Source organism: Girardinichthys multiradiatus, chromosome 8, assembly GCF_021462225.1.
Source record: "Girardinichthys multiradiatus isolate DD_20200921_A chromosome 8, DD_fGirMul_XY1, whole genome shotgun sequence".
In the NCBI taxonomy this organism is placed as follows: Eukaryota; Metazoa; Chordata; class Actinopteri; order Cyprinodontiformes; family Goodeidae; genus Girardinichthys; species Girardinichthys multiradiatus.
Window position 1 is genome coordinate 39,258,072 of NC_061801.1, and position 14,640 is coordinate 39,272,711.

The window sequence follows — 14,640 nt, forward strand, 5'->3', positions numbered from 1 at the left end:
ATTCTTGATAAGTATTTATAATCAATAATCATAATCCCCTACAAGACAGAGGTGGATAACAGTAGGATGTGGCAGAAGCTGATTGAAGGAGGGCATCGCAGGAAGTGAAGTGCTTTGAAACGAGACAGGAGTCAAAATAAAACAGGAAGTTCAATAAAAGGGAAAAACACCGCAAAACCTTCAACGAACAGAACTTTGCCTGACATTAGTAGATCTTTCCACCAGGTGGAGTCAGTGAACCTTCGTTTTTATAACTTTCAAATTGTTATGATACAGCTGACTGAGCAGCAACTCTTCATTCCACGACTCTCCAAAAAACCAACTGGATATGTTTTTCAACTGGTTTTAGGTCTTACTGATTTGCTTAGATTGTGAGTTTGGTTTTAGGCTTCTTTTTGCTTCTGACACAAAAGCAAGTGAAGCAATGTGAACCAAGAACCCATAAAATGCCTCAGATTTAACAAAGCAATCAAATGACTCCTGCAATAACATGGCACACTGAATGAAGACATATGACACTGTTTGTTTTTACTCCTTTAATCAAGAAACAGAAATTGGCATTATATTCACTTTCATTATCAGACAATGTCATGTACCGTCATAAACATCGGTGCTTTCTCTTTCTCAAAGTATTATAATATTCTCATATTAAAATGCTACATTACACTTACAGTTTTCCTCCTAGCATGCTTATCCATCTTCCTTTTGCCTTTTTCCATAAACCGTTATTCCAAACTACATTGTTGTTCTGATTTCTTTGTCTCAAGCAAACCCTCCATAGCTGCTGTTAGCTTTCGATCAAAAATTTAATTCTTATTTTCATGGACAAAATGCAAATAAAATGCAAATAAAATATTATTATATATTTTGCCTTTAGGTCATTTGTGGTTTGGTGGAAGGAGGAACTTCCAGGACCCATCCCAACCCAAGAGAGGCTTAAAGCTTATCTGTTTCTTTAGGCTTTCAGGACGGACCAGGAACCTCCAAGACTCCCCCCATTCCTCCAGGAAATTCTTATTGAAACTGTCTTCAGGCTTAGGCTTGTTGTTTGAACCACGCCCTTTCTTAAGAGGAAGTTGGGTTTTACCCAGGAGATGGCATCCTGCCCATTTCCTCTTGGACTGTTTCTCCTTCTCCTTGTCATAGTATAAATGCTTCGTTGTTTTGATCTTTGTTGTAAAAATCACCCTTGGATCACTGAGATCTTTGGACATAGTTTTGTCTTTAAACTGAGCTTTGGGATTCTGCAGGAATCGGTAGGAAGTTGCCCACAATGTGGCAGATGCAAAGCTTTTGTTTAGGTTGGATTTGTTGTTGTTTTGTTTCTTATTTCTTCTTGACCATAAAACCAGGTAGTAACCAGGGTTCTGGGAAGACTCCTTCCAGGGTTGAACCAGTTGGGGCATTGGGTTGGCAACCCTGAAAGATTTTCCCCATTTACACCCATACTCACTCATAATGGGATGTTGCTGCTGAGTTAAGATACTTTTGCTTGGCTGGTAGCTTAGAAGGGATTTAACAGTCCATGAAGAGCTCCAGTCTTTCTCAAGGTAAAATATCTTGTTGTCAAATGAGCTGCTCATTTTGGCTTCAGCCCCTTTTATACGTTTTGGGTGTTGGATTTCAGTGGACTCATCCACCCACTTCTCTGTAGGTACTTGACCAGTCCAGTTTGGTGTGTGGTTGATGGAACACTTCCAAGCTTCCCTCCACAGTGCAAAAGAGGGTTTGTCATAACTCAGCTGAGTTTCTGTGACCATCCAAGCATTTTGCCAATCTGATATGGACCTGGCACAAGCTTCATGTTTCTTTGAGTTATGAAGAACACTTGACTTCCCTTTGCCGACTTGTTCCTTGCCTTGTGCAGGTTCTGATCGATGCTGGTACCTTGAGAACTTCCAGGATTCTCCCCAAATCTGCTCAGTTGTTGGGCCATTTTTAGGAAATTCTTCCACTGAAATCTCATTCTGGTGCCTCTCCCAGTTCACCCGGATTTGTGTTGTGGTGGACCAAACTTGCTGCCACAGCTCAGGGTTCAGATTCAGAGGCAGGCAGGTCAACTTCCAGGAGTCTTTCCACTCTGAAGCATTGGGCTTTAAGTCTTCCCCTTTCTCAGACTCTCTGAAAGGCTTCAGAGGATCCAGCTTGTACCTTCTCCTCTCCTGTCTCATTCTGTGTTTTATTACCTTCCAAGAATCCCTCCATTCTGAAGGTAGCAGGATTTTCTGCAGGTGCTTCAGAAGACGTAGCTTTGACTGGGTTAGTTCGCTCTTTGTGTGATGTATCACATTGTGTCTTAGTTGCTCGAGCCGTGGGTCTACTTTCTCTGTTGAGTTATTGACCTGAGGAATCTTCTCCACCCTTTGAGTCTCAACATCCATCTTTGACGGTAAGGTTTTAAGGACTTTATCTATTTCTGCACAAGGTTTTGAGTTATTCTTTAGTATCTCCCATGACTTGTTCCAGTCGTTAATTGCTTTAAATTTATTGTAGAACTGAAGGTCTCTCGTATGAGGTGCAAAGGTGTGATCGTCAAAGCCACGGCCATGATCGTAGTTCTGAGAGTAACTCTGTTGGTTGTTGAAGGCAGCTGCTGTTGTTCTGTGATCTTTTTGATGATGAGGAAGCTTGGAACTGTTGCTGCCATGGTGGTTGAGAAGCCTCCAACATTCCTCCCACTCTGGACTTCCTTCTCTTTCCACATCTTTGTTGTTAACAACAGTCACATTCAATAAACCTTCTTTTGGAGCAGTGCTCAAATCCTGCTGGTCTGCTGTCTTGGTGGACATCCATGAATCACTCCACTCTAGTGAACTCAAGATTTCATTTCGGTGTTGGGTTTCCACCAGTGAAGTGAAGTATCCATGTTTGAAGACTTTCTCATCATTTTCAGCAGAATCCTTCTTGATTTTATTGAATCTTTTCCAGGATGTTTGCCATTCTTCAGTGGGTATATTCTGGTCTAGCTGCTGTGATTCAACTATACTGTAACAGGCTTTTCTCCAGAGATAAAAACTTTGTGGATTCACCAGTTTGGGCTCATGTGGCCAAGGCTTACCTTCTTCGGAATGAGGTTGATAGGGGGCAAACATCCAACACTGCCCCCAGTCAGTGCTTCCACTGTAGCCCTCTGCTGGTGATGGTAAAGACTTGTTGAACTTCCAAGCCTTACCCCACACCAGGGATGAAGGCTGAGTTTGAGTGACTGACATAAGTAACTGTAGTTTGTTGAAAATCTTGTCTTGCCCTTTTTTGTCCTTGAGATTTGAGGTTGGAGCAGAAAAGCTTCTTGCCGGGAATCCTGGTCTGCCACAGGGACCAGAACCTCTACCAGGAGGAATTGCCTGAGGAACCAGTGGTTGCTTGCTCTTCCAGACATTGTCGTCTGTTTGACTATCAGAAGGTTTAGCTTTTCTCTCCACTTTTTTGTTTTTTCCCGTCTTGGTAGTCATGCGATCCGCCCAGTCCTTGTTGATGCTGTGCAAACAAAAAAAAAGGAAAAATATGCAAAAAAGTTAATAAAACAAATATTTTTGCAATGCTGGTTTCTCTGACTGATTTAGAATGCAATTTTAAACCTTTGTTAGGATTATGATTATTGATTAATTAATGTTTATCAAGAATTATAATTTAAAATCATAATTTGTGAAAAATTAATTCCTTAATCAAAAATCCTTATTTATTAATCGAAATCAGAGATGTCCTCTGGTGTTGTAATTTGTGGCCCAAAGCCCTTGATAATTACAACTGTTAAATTATCAGTAATAATTGATAACTATTAATAGATGTCACTGTTTAATCAACCATTTCACCTAGGTGGAGGATCTTTGACCTTATTTTGACTGACAAATCACTCTCGCACAAAATAAACACAAACGCCCTCTCTTTATCTATGTGAATATTTATTAAATCAACAGCCATGATACAACTTGCTCTTCCGATTCAATAATCTTCACCTAATCAAACATGCAAAGCTTTACATAAAAGGGTAAAATATCTAACTAAACAAAACAAAACAGAACAAAACACCATTGAGTGTGTATGAAAATCAAACCAGCAGTTATGGCAAACCACTGATAATATGGTGTTGAGCGGAGCTTTGGGAGCGGCCTCGCCGAAATGTAGCTCAGTGTAACACAACCCCCAAAGGTTCTGAAGCCAAAAACTTCCCCCAAAGTTGGAAGCTCAGCGAACAAAGGATGATAAAACTTTTGGCTGCAAACCAGTGAAAACAACACGCAGGATGTAGACAAAGAGATGTTGAGTTTCCACCATGAAATTCTAACGGTCCAACTATAAAATGTACCCTGATCTTGCTCTCAGGTGTTAAAACAACACAGCAAAACATACACAGCTTGAAAATCACAGCGGCTTTCAGATGTCCAACAACAATCAAAGTTTCAATAAAATATTGCATGGACATACAATTTAGAACACATTAGACTATAAGTGGCAATTCTAAATCGCCCTAAAATCCTACTCTATCCTGCCCAAGCTATTTCTCATAGAAATAAACAACAAAACGGGATTACTTGGTCATAGTCTTCTGGAGGAAGAGAGAGGAAAAGGAGGGGTAAAAGTTTCCACGCATCCGTGGATAACTCAGGAGAGCGGTCCGTTTTGTCCTCTGGCCTCCTTGACGAAAAGGAACGATATGACGGATCGTCAACAGTCGACTGGAACAAAAACAAGGATGCCAATTCCGTCTCCTTGAACCCTCCGACGCCCCCGTCCTATCAGCCGCGGTGCCCGCTGGTATTTGTAGTAGCGGACTATCCTGGGGTACAAAAATGGCTGATGACGCCGGAAGGCACAGTGGCGACCAGCAACGTACAAATGGTCCAATATTCAGCAAACAAATGGTCCAACACCTTGGTTTGAAACTTTCTGTTCCCAGCCTAAATTTTCTGGGAATATTTCGATAAGTCAACCTTTTAAACACCTTTTTCTAATTATTATAGAGTGGTTTAGTTCTTGTTTGGAGCATTTTTCCTGAAAACGGTCCTTCCTAGGGCATCTTGGACATTTCTGAGATCTATTTGCCAGCTGTGCTGATTAGGTTGGTGGACTGTCTGTTTTCAAAGGGGATTCTTTCTCCAATCAACACAAAGGAAGTCTGTACTCCAGAACATCTGTACGGTGTAGAGATAATGCTGGATTTCTTGTTCTGGAGTAAAACATAGAGATGTGAACACAGCAGAGTATGGCTGTTCTGTTAATATCCAGGCTCATGATGACAGCCTTTGTATGGTGAGGTAACGTTACTGAGGGGTAAACTGAAGCTACAGTAAGCATGCCATCTGACAGCCCACAGTCCTGCTGTTAGGTGATTAGACTACAGAGATCACACTCAACACAAGCAAAAATACAATTATATTTATCTTCAGATCTAATTAAACGAGGGAACAAATGATTGGTGTTTGAGTTCCAGGTTTGTCCTACAGCCGAACTGTTTTTATGTCTTTGCATATTTTCAAATGCCTTGATAATTAACAACTATATATTTTTTGCTATTTTAATTGTATTAAAACAAGGCTGCAGTTGTCTTGTCACAGGTGTTATTGGCACTTCAGAAGTCTTTATGCTAAAGATTTAAGCTGTGACATACTCTGAATGTTCTTGATTGGATGGAGTAATATCTTCTAGATGTCAGGACTTGATGTTTTGAGTGATCTGTGTCGACCCTTGCTCTGTGATCTCTTTACACCGGTTTCAGCTTTTTGTGGTATTACTGTACAGGCCTTCAGCTTTTAATAACGGACCAATTCAGACACAGGTTACCAATTAGCAGAGTTTATGTTATATTTGACCTGCTGAAAATCCACCACTCTCTGGATATATAGTGGATCTCTCCGATCACAACTGGCTGTGCTTGGTGGAACCAGCCCATCTGTCCCTCGTCAGTTTTCCAGCTCTGATCCAAGCAGCTCTTATCCTGTTTGCTTCAGGAAAGTAGTGCAGACTAACGACTGCTGTCGCAGTATTGCTGCCACCACCAGCAATGCACTGTTTCACCATATTTATGCTGTTTTTAATGCTACTTGGCTTCTAACTGAACTGTTTATCATTGACACTCACACAATCAATGAACAGAGAATTCTCCTTGAACGTCATTTCCAGGTGACTTTGGACTTGCAAATTTTATCATCGAAATATGCTTATTTTGTGTAACAATTGTCTTTTATCACGTCTTTAATCCTAATATAATGTCAATAACTGCCCAATTTCTTCAATATCAAGATTTTTTCTTTCAATTTCTGCAAAGGCATGCACAGACACTTTAAGCTTTGTGAAAAAGCTAGTCATTAGCCGTTAGCTTATTAGCTAGTTATCTTATTAGCCTCCGCTGGATTGCAGGGTTGGAGACATTGGTTTAGGGCACTTTAAATGGGCCAGAGTTTTTTGTTTTTTTTATATTTTGGGGTCAACACCTTTAGACTACCAATGATCACAAGTACCGGTTGTCAGTATATGGGACAAATAACTAAAAAAATAGGAGGCGAACTCAGGACAGAGTCAATGTGTGTCAGCGTGTTGAGGAGACTACTTCCTTCTGCATCCCCACTGCATACCGATTACAGTCAGTGCAGGAAATGTACGGTTTAAAACCTGCAAAAATAGTCTTGAAACAGTACATTACCTGCAGCCTCACAGTCTTCACCATAAATCATTGTGTCACTGTGTCCAAGTATTCATTACACCTAAATGTGTTCGGCTCTTCAGGCTGCTCTGGAAGTCGAGACATGCAATGCATTCTTGGACAGGAACCTTCTATGGAGATCTGGTGGCAAAGCTAACTGGTGACCTTTAGTGTTCTGGTGGATCAGGTTTCCTGCTCTGGAGATCCTGATTTCTTTATCATCATGATGTTCCTGAGAAATCAGCCCTTAAAGAATAATTTCAATAAATACCTATTTTAAGGCAGAAGGTTCCTCACACTTCATAAAACATTAATATGGATAAATTACTGTCTACAGCTTTTACTAACAGGTCTGATCTCTATTAGAGGTGGATAAAATACAGCTGCCTTTAAACAAGAGACCTGATCTAGACCCACTGGGACTGGGATAATAATAAGTACACCCTGATAACCAGGGTCGTAAAGAAAGAAATACAAAATGATAGTAAAAACATTTAATGCAAATAATAAATCAATTTCAGTAGAAATAAGGTCATCTTTAATGGTTTTTGATTGTAGCAGTCTTCCAGGCTAATTAAATGCCCTTTAAAGCTTTTCTCTGGACTTTTGCTGCTTTGGTACGCAGCTTCAGTCCAGTAGTTGACCATAGCAGCATGTGGTGACAGTGAGCAGTGTGTGTCATAAAAAGTATTGAAGTCTCCAGCAGATAAACAGCATTTAAAAGTTATATGATCAAGAAACAGGAAAATAATGAAGCAAAGACCTGACGCTGGACTTGAGAGATGCATCTTCCTTCAGATTAGCTACTATATGCCATGTTTTCACCTGACAGTTTTTTGGGAATGGTTGGAGCAAAAATCCCGAGTTTAGTATGTAAACTGTGTTAATTTTGTGATTTGTCACAGATTTTACTTAGGAAATGGGAACAAATTGTGCATTTCTGCCAGACTGCTGAAAAATCATAAAGATCAGAATCTTTACCAAACACTGGTTCATCCCTTGAGTTTAAGATTAATTAATAAGATAATAAGGTGTTGGACTGAAACTGGGTCAAGAAAAAAGCCAAAAAACGTTTTGAAAGATGTTTAGAAAGCCTGGAGCCCTTTTCACCACAATAAATGGAGTCAGGAAATCTGTTTAGAGTCGAGAATCTATTCAAAAACAACGAGTCTCTTTAGAATTAGGATTTTGTTCAGCACCAGGAATCTGTTCAGCATTTAAAAAATTGTCAGATTCAAGAAATGGACTGTAAATAAATGTAAAAAGTGGTGAATGTCCAAAGAAAACTTTGAAAGACCTTTAGAACTATTGGAGAACTGATGACCAAGCTCACTTTGAGAAGTGTCAAGAATCTGTTCAGTGTCGGGAATGTCCTCAGTAATGAAAATATGTTCAGGACCGGGAATGTTAAGATACAAGAAAGGGACAAAACTTAAGGGGGAAAGCATCTAAACTCCACTGGAAGACCTTCAGAAAGCCCAGAGAACTGTTGATGAAGACCATTTATAAAGATTAGAGGAACATCTGACTGTTTGGAAGGGCATACAAAAGAAATTAGGAAACTTTTGCAAAGAACTGTAGCTGTTAAAATTTTTATAATCTCTAAGCTAATAAAAAACAAGCACTGGAAGATCACCAAATACCAACAAACTATGATTTAGGAGTTTCCTGTCTGAATTAGTACTTTTTCAACAAGAGAACTAATTTAGGTGGGCATAAATTTCCATGTGAAGAGAAGGTCAACTGCAGGTTTTGTCAGAAACAATCTGATACGACGAAGTTTGAAGGATGAAACTACAACCTCACAGTTTGGATATCAGAGCTGCAAATGTCAAAGCAGTTTGGATGAACATTTGGATATCAGAGCTGACACATAGCTAACAGCAGAATGTTCTGGGCAGTTTTTTCAGAACTGCATTGAAAACATGCTGATGTCGACAGATTGGTGCTGTTTGGGCCCAGTTTCTTTACGGAGGCTGTGAGACGATCATCTCAGCGGTTAAATAGGATGAAGGCTGCAGTTCAGCTTAAAAATGCTGCATAGTGAGAAATATTCAGTCAAGGTTGATTGTGAGTAATAATTTGGGCATCACCATCAGAACAATGAAGAAGTTTGATGATGATAAATGTTTTAACATCAATTATCTTTTAAAATGTGTCAGAAAATATCAGCAGAAGCACAACAGTGTGCGTCTGTATGATGTTGTTTTTCATATTTTACAGCTAAAAATATTTAATCCAAATCTAAAATTAGTTTTATCTCCTTTAGCTTTTTGTACCAGAGTTTCACAGATGAAATATTTCTCACATGGGCAGAGCGCTCTTCTCCAGACGCTCCTGCTCCAGACGCATCCTCAGTCCATATTCCCTCATTCTGATCTCCCAAACATTCTTCATGATGGAGGCGTCGCACCCCACCACCTCTAGACTCTTTTCACTGGACATCTTCAGCCAGGTTCAGACCTCCTGCAAGGAATAGACCCACAGAGGGGTTATTGTTGCAATCACATCCACACTGAGTCTGTGAGTTAGATCATAATGAAATCTAAATGTGAGACCTCCTGCAGGGACGGAGCTGCGGCACTTTCCACCGGTGAAAATCTGTGTGGAGACGCTGCTGACAGTTCTGCTAATTTATACCGACACTCTGAGAGCCAATAATCAGCTGATAGATGTGAGGGGCTGCACTAACTAAAAATACACCCCAACCCCTAACTACAGCACACGCACATTTTATACACTGGCTCACTAATGTTCACCTAAATGTCTCTACAAGTTGCACCTTCATCAGCACTTTCTCTGCTCACAGATTTTCAACAGGGTTGAGGTCAGAGCTTTTAGAAGGCCATCCCATAAGCTTAATGTTATCCTGCTTTATCCATCCATCCATTTTTTATTTCCACTTCTTCCGTACAGGGTCACGGAGCTGGTGCTTATCTCCAACGTTCTACAGGCGAGAGGCAGGGTATGCCCTGGACAGGTCGCCAGTCTATCGCAGGGCAAGACAGAGACACACAACCATGCCCACACCCATTCATACCTAAGGACAATTTAGAGTGACCAATCAACAGTCATGTTTTTGGACTGTGGGAGGAAGCCGGAGTACCCAGAGAGAACCCATACATGCACGGAGAGAACATTTACAAGAGAGACCTGGTCAAGAAGGCCTACGTAACATAGACTGCAACGATTTAAACTCATTGAGTGTCTCCAGAGCTTTATGTTGAAGATCAGTTTGTGGTTGATTCCAAGTTTTGGGAGCTGAGAACCACGATGATTACTTGCCTAGTTCAGTTCGAACTTTGGGAACAGCATGAACATCCATTGTCTGTATTAAAATACAAGACAGCTGAGATAGGGTGATGCACAAGATGGTTTTGTGATGATGGACACACAGGGCCATCATGTTAACATTAGCATAGAGGGTACGGTGATGAGTTAGGGGGCTGAGTTAGTAATGAGTTTCAGTGAGCCATGGTACACACTATTAGCATCTGGAGACAGTGAACATCACCATAGTCAAAAAGTTGTTTTACACCAGTTTCTGTTTTACAGTAAAAGAAAAACAAGGAAAATCCCAGTAAACGTTTCAGTTTGGTTAAAATATAATAAATATAATAATTAAAAGTCATGTGATGATCAATTAAAAATCCTAAATTTTTAATGGACAGGTAAGACTTAAGTAGTAAATCAGTCCCGCAGCATGATGCTGCCACTGTAGATGAAACTGGATGGAAATCGGTCAGGATCCTAAGAACTTTCCCAAAATCCACCAAAGCTTTAGCCTGTCGTGAACTGAAACAGTTGAAACACCAGTGGCTCTGTCCAGTGGAGACACTGAGATGGACACGACCAACAGAGAAGACCCAGCTGCAAAATAATTCATTCACGTTTGTTTGGTCATGTGACCTCATGGTGTAACATAGTAACCTTGCCCTGAACACAGCCGTTCTAGGCACTAGTTTACTTGCAGACCCAGTCCGTTTTAGGCTTATTCATCAAAGAGAAAAAATCAAAGATATTAATATAAATGCATTATACATCAGGGGCTTGCACAGTGGTGCAGCTTGTAGCACCATTGCCCTGTAGGAAGAAGGTCCTGGGTTCAAATCCCTGGGTGAGGTTTTTCTTCCACTAGATGGTACGTGGGTTCGCTCTGGGTGTCCCAATCCTTCCTCCAACAGTGCAAAAACATGACATCCATCCATCCAGCCCTGGATGGATCCATCCAGGTTGAAGAAACAGATGGATGGACTACCTTATTTAAAAGGTTTTGTTATTTTACGAGATCTTACTGTGTGCGCAATTTTAAACTTAAAGCGATGTGCAAAGTCTTTGCACACATTTGCACGAAATAAGCGTCATGAATTTACTCTGTGTTTGTTGGCATCTTTCCTCTAAATAAAGGTGTATTACCCCATATAAATGTAGGTTGTGCCATTTTAAGAAGGGGTCTCTATTTTTGTCTGTTTAATTTAAGAATTAAAGCCAGGAGCAAACCCTGGTTTGGACACATTTATCCCTCAGTATGTTTTTTGAGCTCTCATGAAAGTCTCTGTCAGGGGTCTGCAGCTTGTTGCTGAGCCTGAATATGATCACATTCCTCATGTGTTATTTAAGTTTTACAAGCATGTACGCACCTTACAGTATGAGGCCCACAGCTGATCCCACATATGCACAATTGGATGTATAAAATATAAAAAATATAAAATATGAGAGCTTTTCTCTGAAGGAATCTCTGTAGTCAATATGTTCCAGATATCTGACCTTTACTCCACTTGTTCACTGCTTTGACCGTCTTTCTGGTGTTCAGATAAATGAACCCATTACTCATGTTCATTATGATGATACATCACAAGAATTACCCTCTGAAAACTCAATGTTTGATCACATGATCTCCTGAAAAAAACTGAAAACTGCAACAGAGAAACTCTTTGACTAGACAGGAGCAGATCCAAAGGGTGGTTAGTGGTGCCCAGGACCTACACTCATTTCAGCACGGTGACTCCACACTGTAAAACACACACTGTGATATTTGACTTCCTTAATTGAAAGACTGAGCCTTAAACTGAAGGGAACAAATGAGAATTAACACAGCTTTATTTTTTAAATTGAAGAAACTGAAGGGAACTTTAAGGTGCAGAGCTTGCTGAACACTGGCAGCAGGTAGGTGTGAGTGCATCTGTACGATCGGTGAAGTGAACACGTTTGGGCAAGAAGAACAACAAAAAAGCCACCTCTGTCTCAGAAATTCAGCCAGGAGAGTCTGAAATTCTTCAGGAAGTAAAAGGAAGCACATCAGGAGACTGAAGCAGAGTTATTTTCTCTGATGATTCCTTACTTTGGTTGACTGGGATATCTGCAGAGAAAGACTAACATCCACCATGAGTTCTACGTGGTTCCACCAGTGAAACATCCTGTTCAAACCCATGAGTGATGCTGCTTCTCATTCAAGCTCAAGCTTGAATACACAAGACAATAGAAAATGCTTTTCAGGAAATCAAAGGAAAAACATTAAAATAACAGAAATCTTTAAGCTTTGCTCAAATGTAGAGCTCAAAACTTAAAAAATGTTCTGATCAAAAGCTGCATCAAATACATTTTTTTCTGTCCTGATTTAAAGGAACCAACAGTTTCTACACATCTCAGGTTTTTAGGGAGTTTCTTCTAGAGCCCAGGAGGATAGAAACGACATGCTGCCTCACCTGGTTTAGTTCTGGTCCTGGACACACGGAGCAAGCAGGTCTCTTAAGACCTGAGGGGTCTACATGGTTCATAACTGATAAGCAACACATAAATGTATTTCAACCCAAGACCATTTAGTGCCTAAATTTTAAAATGTATTCCTTGACAAGCTGGGAGTCAGTGCAGTGATATAAGAACTGGTGTGACATAATACATTTTCGTGTTGTTGGTCAGGACTCTGGCAGCAGCATTTTTGATGAGCTGCAGCTGCCTGGTTGATTTTTTTCCAGAGACCGGTAAAGACCCTGTTGTAGTAATCTAATCTAATAAAAATAAAGACATGCCCCAGTTTTCTTTGTTCTGTTTTCACAGGAAACCCTTTATTCTGGCAATATTTTTAAGAAGATACTAAACTGATTTAGTAATGGATTTTATGTGATTGTCTAAATTTAGATCTGAGTCCAAAACCACACCCATATTGCTTAAATGCTCCGTGGTCTTTATCCCCATAGATTCTAGTTAAACACTGATCTCCATCCTTGCATTTTTGGACAAAAACTGGACTTTTCAACATTAAACTGGGAGAAACTCAGACCCATCCACTCACTGATATTAGGAACATCCTGACTCAATGCCTGTAGTGGGATGTGGTTATCTGGTGACTCATAGATGTAAAGTTGTGAGTCATCAGTATACAGTCACTGTATACTGATGACTGATGAGGGGAAGCATCTAGATGTTAAATAAAAGTGGCCTGAGAATGGACACCTGAGGAACCCCATAATTAATATCTGTTTTCCAAGGTTTATAATTACCAAAGGACACAAAGTAGTCTATGTCTGCAAATTAAGTCATTTCCCACAGTTGCCCAAAAACATTGCCATGGATAAAGAGCGGGATTAATATGTTTTCCAAGAGCAACTTCTTCCAACAATCCAGGAAGAATCTGGAGTTGATCTGTGGACTTTCCAACACAAGGCTAAAGTTAAGTAGCTGAAATATCTTTACTATTCTCTAATCTCGGACAGTTTCTTTCTAATTTCTTTCACTTCGACATGTTTTTAATTGTGCTTCCTATTTTAAAACAAGTTGTACAGACTTATGCAGCCTTTTCAGTTTAATAATTTAGAAAACATCAGCATCTTCTTCTGACTCTTTAAATAAGTTGTGATTTCCAGAAAGTGAGTAAACAGAAGAGACTGAACAATACGTTCAGCCGGTATATCCTATGAATGATTTACAGTGCTGATATTTGGATGAGACGCAGATTCTCTGTCAGGTACCGGAGGTAAAAATAGAGCCACACAGACTGTATCCACATATGTCATCTGTGACATAAAAACTGGGCCGCTGCTGCAGTCAGAACCACATCAGAATCTATAACATAGAGGAGCAGTAATTTAAAAAATATCACACAGGTAACTGAGCAAACTTTGGCATCTAATAGTTATGTTGTTTCCCATCCAACATGAACAGATAAAAAATACAGCTGCATTCAGAAGAAATCCTTCTGAATCAGTCTTTGACTTTAACTTGATGTCAATGAATGCAACACACACTCATACATATAGATGCATCTCAAAGACTGGAATACAATTAAAAATATTATTTCATCCATCGATCCATGCCGTATCCGACTCGTTTTTCCTTGCGGAGTCACGGAGGGGCTGTTGTCAATCTCCAGAGGTCATAGGGCAAGATGCCTATGACAGACTCTGGACATGTCACCAGTTCAAAGTGTGGTATATGCGGCTTTGATTTCCTTGTGGTAGGTGTTCTCTCTTGCTGCACTATGGCTGATCTTTGTAGAAAAGCTAAGTTTAGGATGATCATAGGTGAACGTCACAGTGCTGCTTCTCCTTCTCTTCCTCCTCCTGTGCGTGTGACCTAAGATGGACCCTTTGGGAACGCCACATGTTATTTTTGTGGTCTCTGATGTAAAATTACCTACTGACAAAAAAAGTCCCTGTCCTTCAAGTAGGATTTAAACCAGTTGATCGCTGTACCAGAAAGGCCGACCCAGTTTTCCAGACGCTCTAATAAAATGGAGTGATCAACAGTGTCGAATGCTGCACTAAGGTCCAATAATACCAGCACTGTGGTTCTTCCACCGTCTGCATTTATACGGATGTCATTGAACACCTTGACAAGAGCAGTCTCTGTACTGTGGTGAGCAGGAAGCCTGACTGGAAGACATCGAAGCGGTTGGTCGTTGTTAGGAAGTTGTTTAACTGCTGAAACACAGCTTTTTCAATAATCTTACTGATCAGAATCAGAATCAGCTTTATTGCCAAGTTCGTACATACAAACAAGGA

The 14,640-nt window shown here is 40.2% G+C and overlaps 1 protein-coding gene across 1 annotated transcript; it reads right to left on the minus strand.

The window, feature by feature from the left end:
• Window positions 1-521: 521 nt before the first annotated feature.
• LOC124872758 lies at window positions 522-9,262 on the minus strand. Its single transcript, XM_047373075.1, has 3 exons — window positions 9,199-9,262; window positions 8,949-9,106; window positions 522-3,477 (listed from the first exon to the last, which is right to left on the minus strand). Exons 2-3 carry the CDS (start codon window positions 9,083-9,085, stop codon window positions 879-881), a joined length of 2,736 nt encoding a protein of 911 aa, XP_047229031.1. The 5' UTR covers window positions 9,086-9,106; window positions 9,199-9,262; the 3' UTR covers window positions 522-878.
• Window positions 9,263-14,640: the final 5,378 nt, after the last annotated feature.